Source organism: Octopus bimaculoides, chromosome 1, assembly GCF_046866305.1.
Source record: "Octopus bimaculoides isolate indiv1 chromosome 1, ASM4686630v1, whole genome shotgun sequence".
NCBI classification, from domain to species: domain Eukaryota; kingdom Metazoa; phylum Mollusca; class Cephalopoda; order Octopoda; family Octopodidae; genus Octopus; species Octopus bimaculoides.
In genome coordinates this window covers 41,219,284-41,238,640 of record NC_142928.1, presented here as the reverse complement: position 1 = coordinate 41,238,640, position 19,357 = coordinate 41,219,284, and the positions used below count along the sequence as shown (strand labels likewise).

Below are 19,357 nucleotides of genomic sequence, written 5' to 3'. Positions count from 1 at the left end.
TTATCTCAGGACAAATACAGCAGTAACAAGCCTAACAATGGTGTATATACATTAAATATGAAACATAACTATATAACACTACGTTTCACCCTTTAGTATTCAGATTAGTCTGTCAAATGTAATGTTTGTTTATATTGTTTTGAATTAATCATGCATTATATTATAATTTAAGGTGTGAGAGGCCAAATCTGGCCAGTTTGAACATAAAACAGGTGAAATATTTTGGCCTGATATGGTCTGTTTGAATGCTAAAGGGTTAAATTATTTTTCAGACATGGGGAAGGAGGCATATTATGTTGTGACCAATAAAGTATTTGATAAAAATTAAATATGATCTATGCCAAACTTACAGGATATTTAGTAGCAAGAAAGAAAAGGGTCTTAATTTCTTAGATTTAAACAAGTCAATGTAATAGATGAAAAGTAATAATGTGATGTGAAACCTTTAGGATAGTTTGAACACAAACCATTGAGTTATTTGCATGCTTTGCAGCTAAAAGTAAGGTGGCAATAATCACTAGTTTTATTAAAATACTCAACAGTTTAAATGTGTTGAATAATTGTTATGTACTTACCTGATAAGAAGACAACTGAATTTATGATAGAAAACCAATGGATCTGTACATTACTCATGGCCAAATACGTATCTCATCTGGAAGCCCACTGAATATGGCTATTCTGCCAATTCCCAGAATATGAGAAAATCACTTTTGTTTCTCAGAGAGAGAGAAAGAGAGGTAGCTAACATCCATGCATTATCCATCATCTGTGATTGGCTGTCTGCAAGAAATTTGATGAGTTGGTTGCTAAATTGTGAGGCTTGAATGATGTTAGGGTTCCAGAAGTTCATTAATTTAGCAAAATGGCTACTGAGATTAACTAGACAGGTATTGACAGGTGATGTGTAATTGCCCTTTTTGAACAGAGGAATAATGCTGATAATAAAGCAGAATTGGAAGAATAGCAAGTATTGGTGCAGTAGAAAGAGCTCACCACATTTGAGAAGCAGATAAGTAACACCATCAAGAAAAGTGGAAGTATTATACTTATACTTGAGATAGCCTTGCTGGAGATGTTATGGAATTTAAGGGTGAAGATGGTACATTTGGATTTTCAACAGTAAAAATGGTAACATAGCATTAGGCAGTAAGTCCTGCACTCTTCTGGGATCATCAGTAATCTGATGTGTGGGGCTTCTGTTTCAATACACATATTGTCAAACCACTCTACTATCTGCATTGGTTAGTAATGCTTTCATTTTAGTCACCTGCATGATATGGAAACTGTTGCACCTTCTATTATCCTCTGTTCTATGGATCTGTGTTCATGTTTAGAATCCCATTATTCTTTCCTGATAAGGTGGACTGCTGCCATCTTTCATGCTGAAATTTTGGGTTTCTAATATGTATATATGGTATTGATGTTTTTTGAATGCAGCCCAGATTGAATTTAGGATGTGGTGAAGGATAGTATTGACATCTAGAATTGTAAAATGGAAGCCAGTTTGGGTGTTGTAACTCGGTACACATATACATACATCTGCACACACATATACATATGTATATGTGTGTAATGTGTATATAATGGCTGTCTACTCATGATAAAGGAAGATAATGCAGACCAGCTGGTTCATTTACCAAGCTCAGGCAAGCAAAAGTGATGTTTCTTGGTTAGTTGTCCTAACAGACTGACTGACAACAAACACTAGAAATAGTTTACTATAATCATGGATAAGTGTTATCAAATCACTAAGTCTCAGAGGTGCTCATACAGTTAATGGTTTTCACTGAATTTTACACACACACACATTCATATCATCTTCCATTTAACAGCTCATCTGCTGCAATTGCTTTCGTTTCTACTCATTCTGATGACCATGTTTACCATAACAAACTGACAACATTCAACATTAAGAATCCTTTTGTTTTGTAGGGGACAAGTCAACCTCACTAGTGTTAGTACTAAATGAGCAGAGAAATAGTAATGTTGAAAGTACTTTTTAGCCTTGTTGTGTCAAGGGTATGACAGTCTCTTTTATGTAGCTGCCATGATAAAATGCACCGATGTACACTTTATAAAGTGATTGGTTTCAGAAAAGACATCTAACCATAGAAACCAAGCTAAAATGAAACATGGTTCCTTGCCCCATCTTGCAGAGTAGTTAATCCAAATAAAAACTGGCTGATAATCCAGCCAACTTGTGCCAGCATGGAAAGTGAATATATTGTGATGAAAATGATACTCATGTGTGTGTAATCTATCAACATTTTTTCTTAATGTTTTCTCTCTGACAATGTATATTTATTATACATTTTATATATATCTGCCTTAATGTGTGTGCACATATTTAGTCAAATACACTTGCCTGTATTACATTACTTTACATATCCCTTAGTCTGGCTGACCATGGGGGCACCACTGATGATTTTGCAACCAGATCCCTCCACCTGTCTTTGTTGTCTGCCTCTTGCACTGCATCTCCCATCTTTAGGCCTGTCCACTCACAGATGTTGTTTTTCCACCTCTTTCTCTGTCTGCCACTTTTGACTGTCTCCTGAAGGATTGATGAGTGGGTGACATGCCCAAACCACTTGAGCTTACATTTCTTTACTGTGGTAAGTTCCTCATAGGGCCCTATTGTCTGCCTTATTCTTTTTACTTCCTCATTTGTGACATGATTTCTATATGATATTCCCTAAAGTCTCCTGAAATATTTCATCTCTGTAGCCTAGATTTTTCTTTTGATTTCTGCTGTCAGTGTCCATGTCGCATAGGCATACAGGAATATTGAGCTCACTAGTGATCTCATTAGCCTTATTTTGGAGTTCAGTGAGATATTTCTGTCTTTTCATAGTGTTCTGAATTTGCTTATTGCTGCTGTTGTTTTAGCAATGTGGGATATCACTTCAGGCTCGGAATGTTGGTCACTCACTATCATTCCAAGATATTTGAAATTTTGAACTTGTTCAAGCTCATCTCCACTGATGCTTATGTTGGTACTGATTCTGTTTGGGCAGTTTGTCGTAACTTTTGTTTTCTCTGTGTTTATCTCCATACTAAATTCATGTGTTTGTGGGCTTCAAATACTTATAGATGTAGATATTTGTGTGTGTATATGGATGTATGCAGATGTGAATATACAGAGGGATTAAGAACTATATTCAGTAACTGGGGTTAGGGTTAGGCCAATGTTGGCTAGAAAAACGACTAAAATAAAAAAATTATTGTCATGGTATATTGTAAGCTTATATTCAGATAATTCCTTTGTCCATATATATATGTTCAGTAAGTGTATGTATATGTGTGTGTGTGTATTATATTATGTATGTGTATCATCATCATCATCATCATCATCGTTTAACGTCCGCTTTCCATGCTAGCATGGGTTGGACGATTTGTCTGAGGACTGGTGAAACCGGATGGCAACACCAGGCTCCAGTCTAATTTGGCAGAGTTTCTACAGCTGGATGCCCTTCCTAATGCCAACCACTCAGAGAGTGTAGTGGGTGCTTTTACGTGTCACCCACACGAAAACGGCCACGCTCGAAATGGTGTCTTTTATGTGCCACCCGCACAAGCCAGTCCAGGGGCACTGGCAACGATCTCGCTCGAAAATCCTACGGGAGCCAGTCAGGCAGTACTGGCAACGGCCACGCTCAAAATGGTGCATCTCATGTGTCACCCGCACAAGAACCAGTCCAGGGGCACTGGCAACGATCTTACTTGGCTTGCCGGGTCTTCTCACGCACAGCACATTTCCAAAGGTCTCGGTCAGTAGTCATCGCCCCGGTGAGGCCCAATGTACGAAGGTCTTGCCTCACCACCTAAGCCCAGGTCTTCCTGGGCCTACCTCTTCCACGGGTTCCCTCAACTGTTAGGGTGTGGCACTTTTTCACGCAGCTATCCTCATCCATTCTCACCACATGTCCATACCAGCGCAATCGTCTCTCTTGCACACCACGTGTGTGTGAATATATATATTGTGTGTGTGTGTGTGTATATATATATATATATATATATATATTATGTATATATTATGTGTATATATATGTGTGTGTATGCTATAACATATATTATAACATCTTGATGTTGGTTTTTAGTTGAAATCAAGAATTTTCAAGTTCTTACATTGAGAAGGACAATGCCTATTGAAGCAGAGAGTTAGGATGATCAGGCATTTCTTGAAATATTCATTTTTTTGACTTTTTGAAAATGCGTCCATCATTCATATCTGACACAGTTGTTTCATCCATGAGACTTGTGGTTCCCATCTAACTGCACAGCTTGTTTGTTGAACATTCAGTTTTACATTTTCTTCAAAAGGTTTAATTTTTTCATATCTGCTGCAGAAATGCTTTTGCTGAACTCATCAAATTTCATTTAATTGCCTATGGATTATTAGGTAATGAGATCTAGTTGCTTTTGATATGATTAATACTAGTTCTATTCAGCTTCAGGACATCCAGAGAAGACAGTGAGAAATGTATCTTGATTTAAGATATGTTTTATGCATAAGTATGTAATGGGTTTAAAAGAGGAGTCAAAACAATACTGACATGTAGGATGCCTTTTTTAATAGTTTGCTGCAAATTTTAGTAGTTTGTTTTCATTTTTTAGTGGGATATAATGTTTTAATTAGGTGTTAAACAGTTGTGACTATACTGGTTTTCAGTTTGACTGGTTTGGCCCTTTTTTTTAATGAGAAGAGTAGAGTTTGTTAATGCCTTTTCTGTACAGATATTGAAAGATAACATATCTTTTATTCTTCTTATAGATTTTTAGTAGCTTCCAACTTATTTACTTCTTTACCTAATGACTGGTTTTAATAAGAATTGTTATGTTGAAGGTACCACATACAAATTTAGGTTTTTTTTTTTTCTTCATTTATCGTTCATTGATATGTATTTAGCCTTTCAGCTGTAAGTTTTTGTTCAAGGCTTGTGTCTCCAAGCTAAATTTTGGTTTGTTTCTGATGTTTAGTGAATATATTATCTCTCCACTTGTTTTGTCCCCCTCACAACTCTTACGAAAGGATTCATTCTCTCATCCCCTCCGATGACCTACCATATGTGTCCTCTCTTATGCTCACCTTCTTGTTCTTTGAGAGTTTGCTCTAGCATCTGGTCACTTCCTTCTTATTTCCTTCAGCCTTGTATCTCCTCTATAGTAAGACACCTGTGTTTTTCTCTCTATCATATTTTAGCCTTTCAACTCCTAGCATACTGCCACTCACCTCTACCTTCCCCTCCCAAATACTTCCTCTTAGAAGTGGGAGCTTTTTCTCTGTTCTTTTCTGTCTTGCAAGTTATATGGCAACCTTACTAGTGCCAGTGTCATGGAAGAAGCACCCAATACACTCTGTAATGTGGTTGGCATTAGGAAGGGCATCCTGCCATAGAAACTTGAGACAAAGATGACATTGGAGCTTGATGCAGCCCTGCAGCTCACTGGTTCCCTGTCAAATTGTCCTCCCCATGCTAGCATGGAGAGTGGACATTAAATGATGATGCTGAACTATGAGAATTTTATTTTTTGAGTTATAGGCCCATTTTGTCTCAAGATTGGTGTCTTTAACTTGGTTGTGTTGCTTCAGCTTTTGAAGTGGGTTAGTAATATGATTGCTGATGTATGTGCAGTTATATGTATCTATCTTTTCGTCTTTATTTTAGAGAGAGCAGTGGTGATAAGATAAAATTTGGGGGGGGGGATCATAAAATTGTATGTTTATAAATATGCAAACATTTTCAAAAATGTTTGTACAAATGTGATTATATGTATGTAAAAGAAAGTATAATCTGGATGCTTGTATTTCTTGAGTCTGTTACCGAATATACTTGTGTAAAAGTCAAATTTTTTTTTTTTTTAGACCATTTTTAAGGTCAAATTTATGGGATTGACTATTACATGGATACTATTTTTGAGGGGCTAAAATCCAAGCTAGAATCTACCATATCAGCAGCAGAAGCCTAACCGTTCTCTAAACAAATAAAAACATAAACACAACGAATTAGTAATATTACCAATTCAAAACACACATCCTAATAAAATATAAAGGTTGCATGGGAACCACTGATCTAGCGATTAATTGAATGTTTTTTGACTTAGCAAAGTCATACCTTTGCGTGAATTCAGACAGTGGTGTTTGCCAATAATGCTGTCTGTGAAGCATGTTTCTCACCATATAAACAATGCGTGTATAATGCATGTGTTTATTGTACTTGTAGATGTATGCAGGCTTGCAGCATATCCTGTGCATACATTTTAGTAATGGTGATGTAGCACCCATCAACAGATGTGTAGTACTTGTTATTAAATGGTGTTATATAAGCATTCCACCTATAGAGCAGGCTAGTAAGGTAGCCACACAATTTTGTAACAGTGTTATTTCTACATGCAGGATAGAGTACCTTGACCCACAAATGTTATCCTGTTGTTTGTGAAATATTAGGGCCAACTTTTATATGGGGTCTATGGAAAATTCCCACATTTTTGGCCAAAAATAGGAAGTCGACTTTTACATGAGATTGACTATTACTCGAGTATATATGGTATTTCTTTTTAATGCTTTTCTCCACAAAGCAAAGGAATCTTTGTGCAACATTGATAATTTTACCAGAGGTTGTTTTGATGACAAAGGAAGTCAATTTCTTAGCACTAGCAATATAGAAATAAATGTTTCATTGCAGTATATGTTGTTGAATTATTTAAGAATTTCAACAGACTTGTTTTTTTTTTCCTTGGGGAGTAAAAGCCAAATTGTAAAATGTAGCAATATTTTAACAACAAAAGCAACTTGAATTAGAAATCGCAAGAAAATATTTTAAGTGGTTTTGATTCATCGTTCAACGTCTGCTTTCCATGCTAGCATGGGTTGGACGATTTGACTGAGGACTGGTGAACCAGATGACTACACCAGGCTCCAATCTGATTTGGCAGAGTTTCTACAGCTGGATGCAACGCCAACCACTCTGAGAGTGTAGTGGGTGCTTTTGCATGCCACCAGCACGAAGGCCAGTCAGGCGGTACTGGCAACGGCCATGCTCAAAATGGTGTATTTTACATGCCACCTGCACAGGAGCCAGTCCGGCTATGAGATGTAACACTATTATTTAAATAAAATCATGTGTGTTTTAAGGGATATATCCATTATCCATACACTTTTCTTTAATGAATATTCTTGATACCAAACCGTTAGAAAACGACTTTCATATCTATTTTCAAACCACCCGCTTAATGATGACACACTTATTTTACAAAATACTTCATTATTTTCAAAATTAATTTAAACAAAGGCTGTGTATTTAACAGAAATATAACAGAAAGGAATTAATTTGGTAGTATGTAAAGGCTACTTTTTACGAACTTGAGCGGGGGCAGTTTATATAGCTTTACCATGCTTTTGTGAATAGTATGACGGACTTTGATCTATGAGGGTACTAATAAAGGGGGAAATAAAAATTTACTGATTGTTTTTTCAGGCAAACTTACAATTGTGTAAGAATGTATAAGGCGAAAATGTTTCAAAGAGGATTTCAAACGCCAAAGATGTCTCTTGGACAACATCAGAATTACCCGAATACAAATAGCAATTTGAGAATGCATATTACCAATTTAAAAAGCAATAAGAAGTTTAAAAAAAAGTCAGATGATTTATTAATGGATATTATTAAAGAAGCTAAAGGTATTTAGATTTATTTCATTGGAATGAAAAAGTTTAAAAAAGATATTTTATTGAAATTTTGTTAAATATTTTAGAACTCAGTATTTATTTTGCTGAGTTGGCAGTATACCAAGTATATAAATTTATCTTTTTCTTTTTAACCTGGAAGTCAGCCAACTATCAAATATATTTCACAAGATTATACATGGTAATTTTGTGCGCCTGCATGCATGCATATGTGTGCATGTATGTATGAGAAAGGGATAGTTCAAAATTTGAATAGATGGCTTGTTAGAGTACTGGTCAACCAGTTAACAAGACTGATTTGTAAAGTATTTTGTCTATTTACTTAAGTCGCCTAGCTGTTAATGGATGTTGCAGAGCAGGAAAATCTCGTCATTTTAAATGGTGACAATAGAGAAATTTAATATTTAGTGTTGAGTTTTGAACACTTGGAACATTTGGAGATCAATGAAAGCTGTCACTTATTTGATATCAAAACTAAATTGCTAGTTGTCTTCATTGACAAAATTATCGCATTAGACTGTTTCTAGATAAGAGCTGTAATGAAAAAAAGTAAGCCCAAAATAATGCATCATATAATTGGAAAATATACAAAACACACCATTTGAGCCTGATTGTTATCAGCGTCGCCTTACTGGCACGTGAAAAACAACATTCGAGTGAGGTCGTTGCCAGTGCCGCTGGACTGGCTCCTGTGCAGGTGGCACGTAAAAACACCATTTGAGTGTGGCTGTTGCCAGTACTGCCTGACTGGCCCTCGTGCCGGTGGCACATAAAAGCACTCACTACACTCTCAGAGTGGTTGGCGTTAGGAAGGGCATCCAGCTATGGAAACTCTGCCAGATCAGATTGGAGCCTGGTGCAACTATCTGGCTTGCCAGTCCTCAGTCAAACCGTCCAACCCATGCCAGCATGGAAAGCGGACATTAAACGATGATGATTGCTGACTTAATAATTGACTAGCATTCAACTTGGTATCATTATATAAATGAGTTAGTTGCAAGGAACATACTTGTTTACATATTGATAAGTATCTTTCACCTTCTATAGTCAGTTCTGTGAGAAGGGGATGTGAGCAAATCATAATATATTAAATTACGTTGAAATTAGTTGGTTCAATCGTTATATCTGACTACTGAAAAGGTGCTCATAAGCCTAATTTCTTTGAGACTTAATACATATAGACATAAGTTCATTTATATATGAGTTCATATATTTAGAGGGCCATATATTGTTCCCCTGATTCATCATCATCATCCATCTGGTTTTCCATGCTGGCATGCATTAGATGGTTTGATCAGAACTGGTAAGGGGTTGCATCAGGCGCCATTGTCTGTTATAGCATGGTTTCTACAGCTGGATGCCTGTCCTAATGCCAGCCACTCCACAGAGTGTACAGGGTGGTTTTTATGAAGATGTCAGAATGGCCAAGTAGTCTAAAACACTTCACCTTAACTGGACAGCCGAAATTGCAAAGATAATGTGGAACTCGACTGAGGAAAGAAAACTCCGAATGACCCGTCCTTGTTTTCTTTGTATCGTCTATCTGGATTTTTGTTGATCCTTTTTGTATCACCTAACTGTCTGGATGTTTTGCGTTCTTGTCCCATTTTTGTATTTTATATGTGTGTGTGTGTGTGTGTGTGTGTGTATATATAAATGTGTGGTATGTGTGCATATGTGCCTGCGTTGATCACCTGTTTTTCATTTGCTTTTGTAATGACATGCTTTTGTCTTGTGATGCTTCAATGTGCAAAGTACAGAGTAACGGACTTTATTAGAAAGGGCATCTCCGTAGAATAGTGACACAGGCAATGTCTTTCAACTAATGTCAGCAAGGAAAGGAAAATAAATGTAAAAATGATGATACACACATTGCACATCCCACATGCATGCATATGTGTGGGTTTATATGTATGTAGATATATACACACACACACACACCTGTGTGCACATATGTACTTATTAAATTTAATTTTGATTTTTTAACATCTTTTCTCCATTTTTATAATTGTTTATAGTATTTTTATACCTATAACAAACTTTTACAATTATATATATATATATATATATATATATATGTATATATATATATGTATATATATATATGTATATATATATATATATGTATATATATATATATGTATATATATATGTATATATATATACTCTCTGAGTGGTTGGCGTTAGGAAGGGCATCCAGCTGTAGAAACTCTGCCAAATCAGATTGGAGGCTGGTGTTGCCATCCGGTTTCACCAGTCCTCAGTCAAATCGTCCAACCCATGCTAGCATGGAAAGCGGACGTTAAACGATGATGATGATGATGATATATATGATGGCCGTCCACTCGTGACTGAGGAAGACCATTGCCGACCTTCAGGAACATTGTACGCTCTAGGACTAACTTATATTTTGCATTTGCGGCTCCGTATATCTATACTATATATAAAACAGAGATGTGTGTGTAATCGCTTTTCACGTGAAATCGACTTCACCAAATGCTTCCATACTTGTGATGTGTGAATAATTTGACCTCGGATAAATCTTAGGCTCTTCATTTGATTTTTTTAATTAAAAATAAATAATATTGCTTTATATTGAAGATTCACTTCTTTAAAAAGGTTCCTCAATGTCAACTTCCGGTAGCCATAGTTTTTTCTTCACTTTAACTTCAATCGTTACTGTTCGCACTAAAAGTTTACTCACATTTACTGATGTAAGTAATTTCATCATTTACTAACAGAAGTACGGTTTTGTGTTGCTGTTTCGTCCACTGAGTGACAAATTTCGATTCAACATCACTTTAACTTCAATCGTTACTGTTCTCAATAAAAGTTTACGTTTTCATTCGCTAACAAGTTCACATTTACTGATGTAAGTAATTTCATCATTTACTAACAGACGTACGGTTTTGTGTTTTCCTGTTGCTGAGGTTTTTTTTTTTTTTTCGGGTACCTTCGATACTGGCTCTTTGGTTCACTGAGTGACAAATTTCGCTTCAACCTCACTTCAACTTCAATCGTTACTGTTCTCAATAAAAGTTTACGTTTTCATTCGCTAACAAGTTCACATTTACTGATGTAAGTAATTTCATCATTTACTAACAGAAGTACGGTTTTGTGTTTCCCTGTTGCTGAGGTTTTTTTTTTTTTCTGGTACCTTCGATACTGCTTTCTGAAGACATCTTCAATGAGACATTAAGATTAATAGACGACAAGGTTCAATCACTGGGTGGAAACAAACTTGAAATCTATGGTCTTCCAGCTCCTCCTGTCAGAGATGTTCAACACAGATTAGCACAAGAGCTAATCAGGGAAACATCATACAACATGGAAAGTTTGCAAGCAGTTGTCAATGAAAAGGAACCAATTCTGGTACAGGATCAAAAGGAGGTATACTGGCAAGTTCTTACATCTGTGGACAATAACACTGGTGGGGTTTTCTTCTTAGATGCTCCTGGAGGCACAGGAAAGACATTATTGATCAACCTGCTCCTTGCCAAGGTGAGACAGAAGAAGAAGATTGCTCTGGCTGTTGCATCCTCTGGAATTGCAGCCACACTCCTAACAGGTGGAAGAACAGCCCATTCAACATTCAAGCTGCCTCTGAACCTCATCCAAAATGAATCTCCTTTATGCAACATAACAAAGAATACAGCGTTAGCAAAACTCCTTACAGATGCCAAACTCATTGTCTGGGATGAGGCAACAATGTCCCATAAGGCAGCCTTTGAAGCGCTTGATAGAACACTACAAGACTTCAGAAACAATAAGAAGATCATGGGTGGTGTCACCCTCCTCATGGCTGGTGACTTCAGGCAAACACTGCCTGTCGTTCCCAGAGGAACCAGGGTGGATGAGCTGAGAGCTTGCATCAAGTCCTCATATATCTGGCAACATGTCAAGCAGCTTACTCTGACAACCAACATGAGGGTTCACATTCATGGTGACCCGTTAGCCGCACAGTTCTCCAACAAGTTACTTGACATTGGAAATGGAAAACTTCCACAAGATCCAGAAGATAATCTGCATCATCTCCCATGTGGCAATATGACTGCCTCCCTTGAAGAACTAAAGAGCAAGGTGTTTCCAAACATTGCCACAAACTACAAAAGTCACAAGTGGCTATGTGAAAAAACAATTCTGGCACCAAGGAATGATTCTGTAGACAAGCTGAATTTAAATTTGTTAACTCAGCTTCCAGGACCTGAATGTTCATACAGATCAATTAACTCTGTCCCTGATCAACAACAGGCAACACATTACCCAGTGGAGTTCCTCAATTCACTTCAGCCACCAGGATTTCCACCACACATTCTGATCGTGAAAATAGGTGCTCCCATAATGCTATTAAGAAACCTTGATGCACCCAGACTCTGCAATGAAACAAGGTTGGTTGTTAAAACAGCCATGCTCCATGTGTTGGAAGCAACAATAATTACAGGCAACATGATGGGTGAGAATGTCTTCATTCCAAGGATACCTCTCATTTCAAATGATCTCCCCTTTCAGTTCAAGAGACTGCAGTTTCCGGTCAAACTTAGCTTTGCAATGTCTATCAACAAAGCACAAGGTCAATCTCTAAAGGTAGTGGAACTTAACCTTCATCAACCTTGCTTCTCACATGGTCAGCTGTATGTTGGATGTTCTAGAGTTGGAGATGAAAAGAACCTCTACATTCTCAGTGATAAACATGGCAAGACAGAAAACATATAGTATATGAAGAAGCACTTACATGAATAGTATGTACATGTCATATACAAAAGTGTAAAACCATTAAGTGTTAAAGTAAGTATTACTATTACACTTTCACTTTTCGACTGACATGCGTCAATGTATATCTGTGTCTGTAACAGTGAAACAATAACGTGGTATATTTGCTGTGTGAATTTTTTTCATTTAATCCCCATTTTAATTATCGTAAAAGTTTCCAAGTACCAATAAGCAACAATTTCATTCCCGGGCAATGCCGGGTGGCTCTGCTAGTATATTATATATGTGTGTATGTGTATATATATATATATATATATATATATATATATATATATATACACACACACACACATACATACATGTGTATTTACATGTTTGCATATATGTTTTATTGATACACGTGTACATATTTTGTATTTTTTACCTGCCTCTGACTGTGAAGGGAGCCTGTGGAAGAAGCAGACCCAGTAAGACAAGGGACATGATGGTTGAAACATGATCCTCAAATGTTGGGTCTCACAGAGGCGATAAATGATCAAGACCTTTGGCAATTTGCTGTGCTTGAGAAGACTCATTGCTGTCATAGCCAATGCCAGTGACACATAAACGCACCCCTTACACTATTGGAGTGGTTGGCGTTAGAAACCAAGCCAGATCAGACTGGTACTTGGTACAGCTCTCTGGCTTACCAGTTATGGCCAGACCGTCTAACCCATGCCAGCAGGAAAGTGGATGCTAAAATTATCAGAACTCCTCTTAATTTATCATTTGGTCAAAATACTGTATCTTCTGTTGCTGTCCTTTTTTTCTTCATGTCCACTTGTTTAATACCCCCAGCTGGTACACTCAAATTGCAGAATTTTGTTGGAAAGAGTTGAAATTATGATATTTGGTCAATAACTGACAGGGCTGGAGCATGTTTGCATTTGTTTATGCAGTTCTGTTTTCTTGTAAATTTCTTTGTCCTTCTGTGCCATCTTTTTCATTATTATATATACATAAATACCCATTCACCCATCTTTACTCACTAGTCATGGGAGGGTCATGAGGATAATGTCCTCAGACATCTATACATACATGCATACAGTCATTAATTTTGCATGTTTTTCTGTGCAGCATGGGTAGAAAAATACACACAGGCACAGAATTTGAACATTATATTGATGAACACAGTTAAGTGTTTCTGATTTTTTTTTTTTTTTTTTTTAATAGCATATTAAACTAAAACAAAATAGTACTGAACTATAAGATTTTGTTGCTGATCGCTCTATTTACAGGAGAAGATTGTGTGATTAATGTTAATTTCCATCACAGTTCAAAGCCTTAAATTGCAGTTGGAAACCCTTCTTGTGACTAGTTTTTCAAGCAAAGAATTTTTTTAATACTTTTTCAAAAAGGCAGAGCTAGTGTACTAATTTGTTAAAAAGGAATTGTCAACAGAATTCACTATTTGTAGAGAATGTAAACATTCACACAAACGTGTGTGTGTGTGTGTGTATATATGTGTGTGTGTATATATATATATGTATGTATATATATAAGCACACACATTTATTAGAAGCATGTTTTTGTTAGTGCATGTGCGTCTCTACATAAGCATATGTTGACTCTTGTTTTAAATCAAGTATCTTATTGATCTATTCACACAGACAGAATTTGAACATTATTATTGATGAACACAGTTAAGTGTTTCTTGTTTTTTTTTTGTTTTTTTTTAATAGCATATTAAACTAAAATAAAATAGTACTGAACTACAAGATTTTGTTGCTGATTGCTCTATTCACAGGAGAAGATTGTGATTAATGTTGATTTCCATCACAGTCCAAAGCCTTAAATTATAGAGGGAACAGTTGGTTGAAGCAATATCTGCATGGGAATTTAACCCACAAATATATGCTAAATCTTTCCAGTCTTAAACTTTTCATAGTTATTTAACCTATTTATTATTATTTCTAATTAAGGTGGTGTCCTGGCAGAATTGTTACCATATTGGACAAAATGCTTAGTGGCATTTCTTCTGACTTTATTATGTTCTCAGTTTAATTGCCCCTGGGGTTGACTTTGCCTTTCATCTTTTTGGGGTTGATAAAATAAGTACCAGTTGAGCACTGGGGTCAATGTAATCGACTTACCCTCTCTCCCAGAATTGCTGACCTTGTGCCAAAATTTGAAACCATTATTATATTTCTAACTAAACACTCTGTGTTCTAAAATAACTTAGACTAGTTTCAGAAAACAACTATAACTTCTTTTATATAAATATGGGTGTTGGAACACGAAAATAGTTCTTAAATAAATCTATTGCATAATTTTTCTCTCACACTTGACCTTATTAAATTTTGTTTTAAAATCACTATCGAAAATAAGTTATTAGCTAAAGTTCAGCTGAGTGGTAGACGACTAAAAGGAAACAATAATGCAGACTATTGAGTTTAAATGCACATAAAACAAGTCTGTCATAAAGGTAGAATAAAACAAGCTACTGGAATTTGTCTGAAGAAAACTTTGTCACTCACCTTACTAATAAATTAAAATTACTGGTGAATAAAATATATATAATGAGGTAAATTTGAAAAAAGTATTTTATAAAAATTAAATTCTCTCTCTCTCTCTCTCTCTCTCTCTCTCTCAACACGCACAAAAATTAGTCAGTGCTCCTGCCTGGAAACTTGTAAAGCATGCCTCTTTTTATAGAGCAACTCTTGTAAAATGCTCATTGGGAAGGCATTCCAGCTGACCACCCACTGGGAACTTTCCTTTTGATGTTGGCATCCATTCTTTTTTCTTTTTTTTTTTTTTAACCTATTTATAGAGGTTAGCTGAAGGATTATCCTGTTGGCAAGCTTTTAGCTCTCTCTCTCTCTCTCAAAGGCTGTTTATTTTTGCTGAATAGCCTGCTTGTAATTGCTTTCATTATCATTATCAGATCTGTTGTTGGAGTCACTGCTTCCACTGTTGGATATTAAAAAATCCAAATCCCTATCACACACGTAGTTATGCTTGTTGCATATTTTGCTAATTTTTGTACTGCTTCAGAAAATCCTCTATCAATTGTTTATCTAATGAAACATTGGATTTTCATGAACATAGTAATTAGATTTGTATTGAAATTCTCATTTGAGTTTGCATAAGTTATTTTGAGCATTTTGGGACAGGTTGGTAAAAGAAGCCAAAATAATTTTTGGGTGGTTTTGGTTGTGTTGGTATTGAAAGTACCAATAGGGTATCCCAGATCCGGTGGTCAGATGACTAAAACAATTAAGGGTACAGATCTGGGATCAACTGATAGCCTTCTCTTACTTTGCGCAGTTCCTAGAAGTTATGCTAACTCTGCAAATTAGCACATTTATTGATTATGAACTATGCCCATACATTTGGGAGCCCTACATTTATTTACAGCTTGGTTGAGTGTCAGTTATATCAACCAACAACAGTATTTGACAAGATGCTCTTAAAAGTTAGAATGTAAAAATGACAAGTAATGTAAATGCTGGAATGTAAACCCTAAATTCACATTTATGCAATTCCAGCAACATCATCAAATAAGAATATTAAGATGCGGTATCACTATTCCAATTAATTTACTGTATTATTTGTCCTTAGCCAGGCACTTTTTTGAAGTACCTTGGTAAGTCAGCCAATTGCAATTGTCCATGTTAGAAAATATTTTGTTCATGCTAAGAATAAACAAATAACTTATTCTAATTTTTGCTGTATTATTTGTGATAAGATAAAATTCATCCTCTTATTTTTATTTATTTATTTATTTATTTGTAGATATGCGGTCCAGTTATCTCCAGTCTAGAGATGATGGGATGAAAAGACCACTTGATACCAGAATTGTACGATCTTCTTATAATCTGCCACCTGAAAATAAATATTTAAAAATTGAGCAGCGTGACTCATTATATCCAAGCGATCACTTGAATGACAAGTATAGTTACCCTATTGAATATCCTCCAATGAAGAGGGACTCTTCTGAAGTCAACTCCAATCTAGAAATGGCATCTTTGAGAGTCTCTCTCAGAAAGTTACAACATTACTTAAGTGACAAAGAATTTACATACAATTCAGCCATTATGTGTCTTGATCGAGCTCTTCATGCTACACATTGCCCTTTCTTTTTGGATTATAATGTTAGGAAGGGCTACATTGAAAAAGAAGGAATACTTAAACTTGGAAGTTTAGCCATTGGTTTTGGAAAATCTGTTTCTGAAGAAGAAACTCAGAAGATGGCATATATTGATGCTTTGAGATCCTTAAAGTATAAAAGAATTGAAGAAATCTTAAATTTAAGTGATCGCAATGAAACAAAATATTATCAAGAACCAAATAAACCAGTCATATTGTTAACTAAAAACAAATCTATTTCTGAACTTGTTATTATAGAATCAGATTTGTTTGCATCAGATCGTTTCAAATTCTCAGTTTCTATTCTTCACAACAGTGTGGTAGCTAACAAAATGAAAATAAAATGGGATCATGCTGTTGAACTGGGTACACACAAGTAAGGCACTTTCTATTATAACTCATGTATGTAAGAGAGAAATTACTATGCTGGTGTGCACATGTGTTGTAAATGTATAATGAGTGTTGAGTGAAAATATGTTACATGTTGACAGGGTAAGGCATATTCAGTAGATGTAGAAGGAAGTAATGATGCCAGATCTGTGATTAATGACCTGACTCGTGGATGAGATTATTTAGAATCATAATGGGTAGTGAAAACCAGTTCAGTCCATGCCAGCATTGAAAAGATGCTAAAATGACATATTTTGTTTGTACAACAGAGAAATGTACATTATTTTTAATACATTTTTGAGAAATAACAACAACAAAGCTAATAAAGGAAGTGGTGGAATTAAGGTTTCCAATTAGTAAAAATGGAATTAAATTGCAGATGATAGAAATAGAGAAATGTCAGTTTGGAGAAACATTTACTATAATTCAAAGCCATAAATAATGATAAACATTACATTATGTTGACGAAATGGGATTTGGTATTTGTAAATATATATATATATATATATATATATATATATATATATATATATATATATATGTTGCCAGTACCGCCTGACTGGCTTTCATGCGGGTGACACGTAAAAGCACCCACTACACTCTCTGAGTGGTTGGCGTTAGGAAGGGCATCCAGCTGTAGAAACTCTGCCAGATCAGATTGGAGGCTGGTGTTGCCATCCGGTTTCACCAGTCCTCAGTCAAATCGTCCAACCCATGCTAGCATGGAAATTTGGTATGCATAACCCTTGGAACTTCAGAAGAGTCTGCACATAGCCATCTGTCATTTCTTCTATTAACTTTTTGATCTTAGTCAAAGTTCTACTGGATTTTTCAGTTTGTTTAAGAGCCTTTTAGATCTGATGTAGCGATTTTCTTTTGCTTTTTCTGACTAATTGACCTTTCCTCGTCATATAGAACTGATTGTCTACGTGGACAACATTTCTGATTGTTCCTTCTGACACATGGAAATTTTTTGCAATTGACCTCATGGACTTTCTGGTCTGTTGAACTTGCTGGATAAATTCAGGTGTTTTGATGGTTTCAGAGTGTTTATGCTTTGATACTGGTGATACATTTCCATCTTCAGTATCTAGCACCTTACAAACTTTGTAGATGAAAGAGCTGGCAACTTTTAAAAATTGAGATATTTCTAAATCACTAACCTCAGCCTTTATAACCACAATAACAGCATGCCACTTCATTTCTTGAGTAAGCTGAGGGTCTGCCATTATTATTTTCTGAGACAAAGATTATACAGAGTTAGCAAAGAATGCAGCAATGACCTGAAAAAGGTATGTTCTCAATACCTTATGCACCCTGTATATATATATAGTATCGCTTTGTGTTAAAAGCTCAAGTTAGAAAGAGAATGTGGTCAGCCACTGGACTATCACATCATTCAGTTTAAACTGAACATGATCTCTCTCTTTCCCTCTTTGAAGATTGCTTTATGTTAAAATCTAAGCTAATGCAAGCACATAGTCAACAACTGGACAATCATACTTTCACTTTTCCAGAGAATGACTTATGTACTCTTTTCTTGCTGCTTGACTGGTCCCCCCCCTCTCTCTCTTTATATATATATATCTTTCTCTCGCCATGCCTCCGTCTATTTCTCTCTCTCTAAATCAGTCCCTCTCTCTCTCTCTCTATCATAGTTTCCTTAAGGTTTCAGGTTCCGGGTATATAAATAAGAAATCCCTTCTAAATTATCTCAATCTCTTCTCCGCTGACATACTACGACGAAGTCTCCAAGATTATGCTGCAGATAAGATAGAGATTTTTATTTATTTACGGCCTCAACATTTTTCTCATACCTTTTTGCGCTTTAGTCTGTCCTCTATTATTTATCTTGTTTCTCTCCATGAAATTCAATTGAATTCAGTTTTTTGTCTTAAATTCATACTTATTCATTTTCTAAGCTTAGCCATCTTTCCTTGTACAAAGGCTTCCTAAATTCATGCTACTTATCTATTCTATTTACCTAGGTTTCATTGCTCTTTTAAAAATTACGATTTATGCATTGTTGTCTCTCAAATATTTAGAATCTACGATTAAGAGGCCTATCTCCTGGCTGGTGGTACACCCCCTCCACCGGAAGTTCATCCCTCTGTCATCCCCTCCACCGGAAGTTCATTCCTCTGTCATCCTGTCATCCTCGGCTGTCTTCCGGAACCCATCTAGAAGCCTTGGCCATCCCCTCCCCTACCTTTGGGTAGCGCATAAAGTTTGAGTAATGTTTGCAGGTTGTAGGTACTGTTTTGCTTATGAATTCTTCCAATTGCAAGCTTTCTTTTCAGGTACACGACACTGCTTTTCCCCTTCCCAGGCTACAGGCCCACACCCCCAACACCCATACTGTTAGGATTGGCACTCTCAACGTCGGCACGCTGAAAGGTAGATCTGGTGAAATTGTTGAAATGCTTGAACGGAGACGCG

The 19,357-nt window shown here is 36.1% G+C and overlaps 1 protein-coding gene across 2 annotated transcripts in view; it reads left to right on the top strand.

Moving 5' to 3' along the window:
* The window catches only part of LOC106878930 (uncharacterized), a 41,486-nt gene that overhangs the window by 7,732 nt on the left and 14,397 nt on the right, over window positions 1-19,357 (top strand). The window contains exons 2-3 of one of the 2 annotated variants that reach the window (XM_014928293.3): window positions 7,479-7,681; window positions 16,175-16,904. In XM_014928293.3, coding sequence (XP_014783779.2) covers window positions 7,501-7,681; window positions 16,175-16,904 — 911 coding nt within the window. In that variant the 5' untranslated portion in view covers window positions 7,479-7,500. The remainder of the gene's footprint in view (window positions 1-7,478; window positions 7,682-16,174; window positions 16,905-19,357) is intronic. The other variant, XM_014928294.3, reaches the window with a different exon arrangement.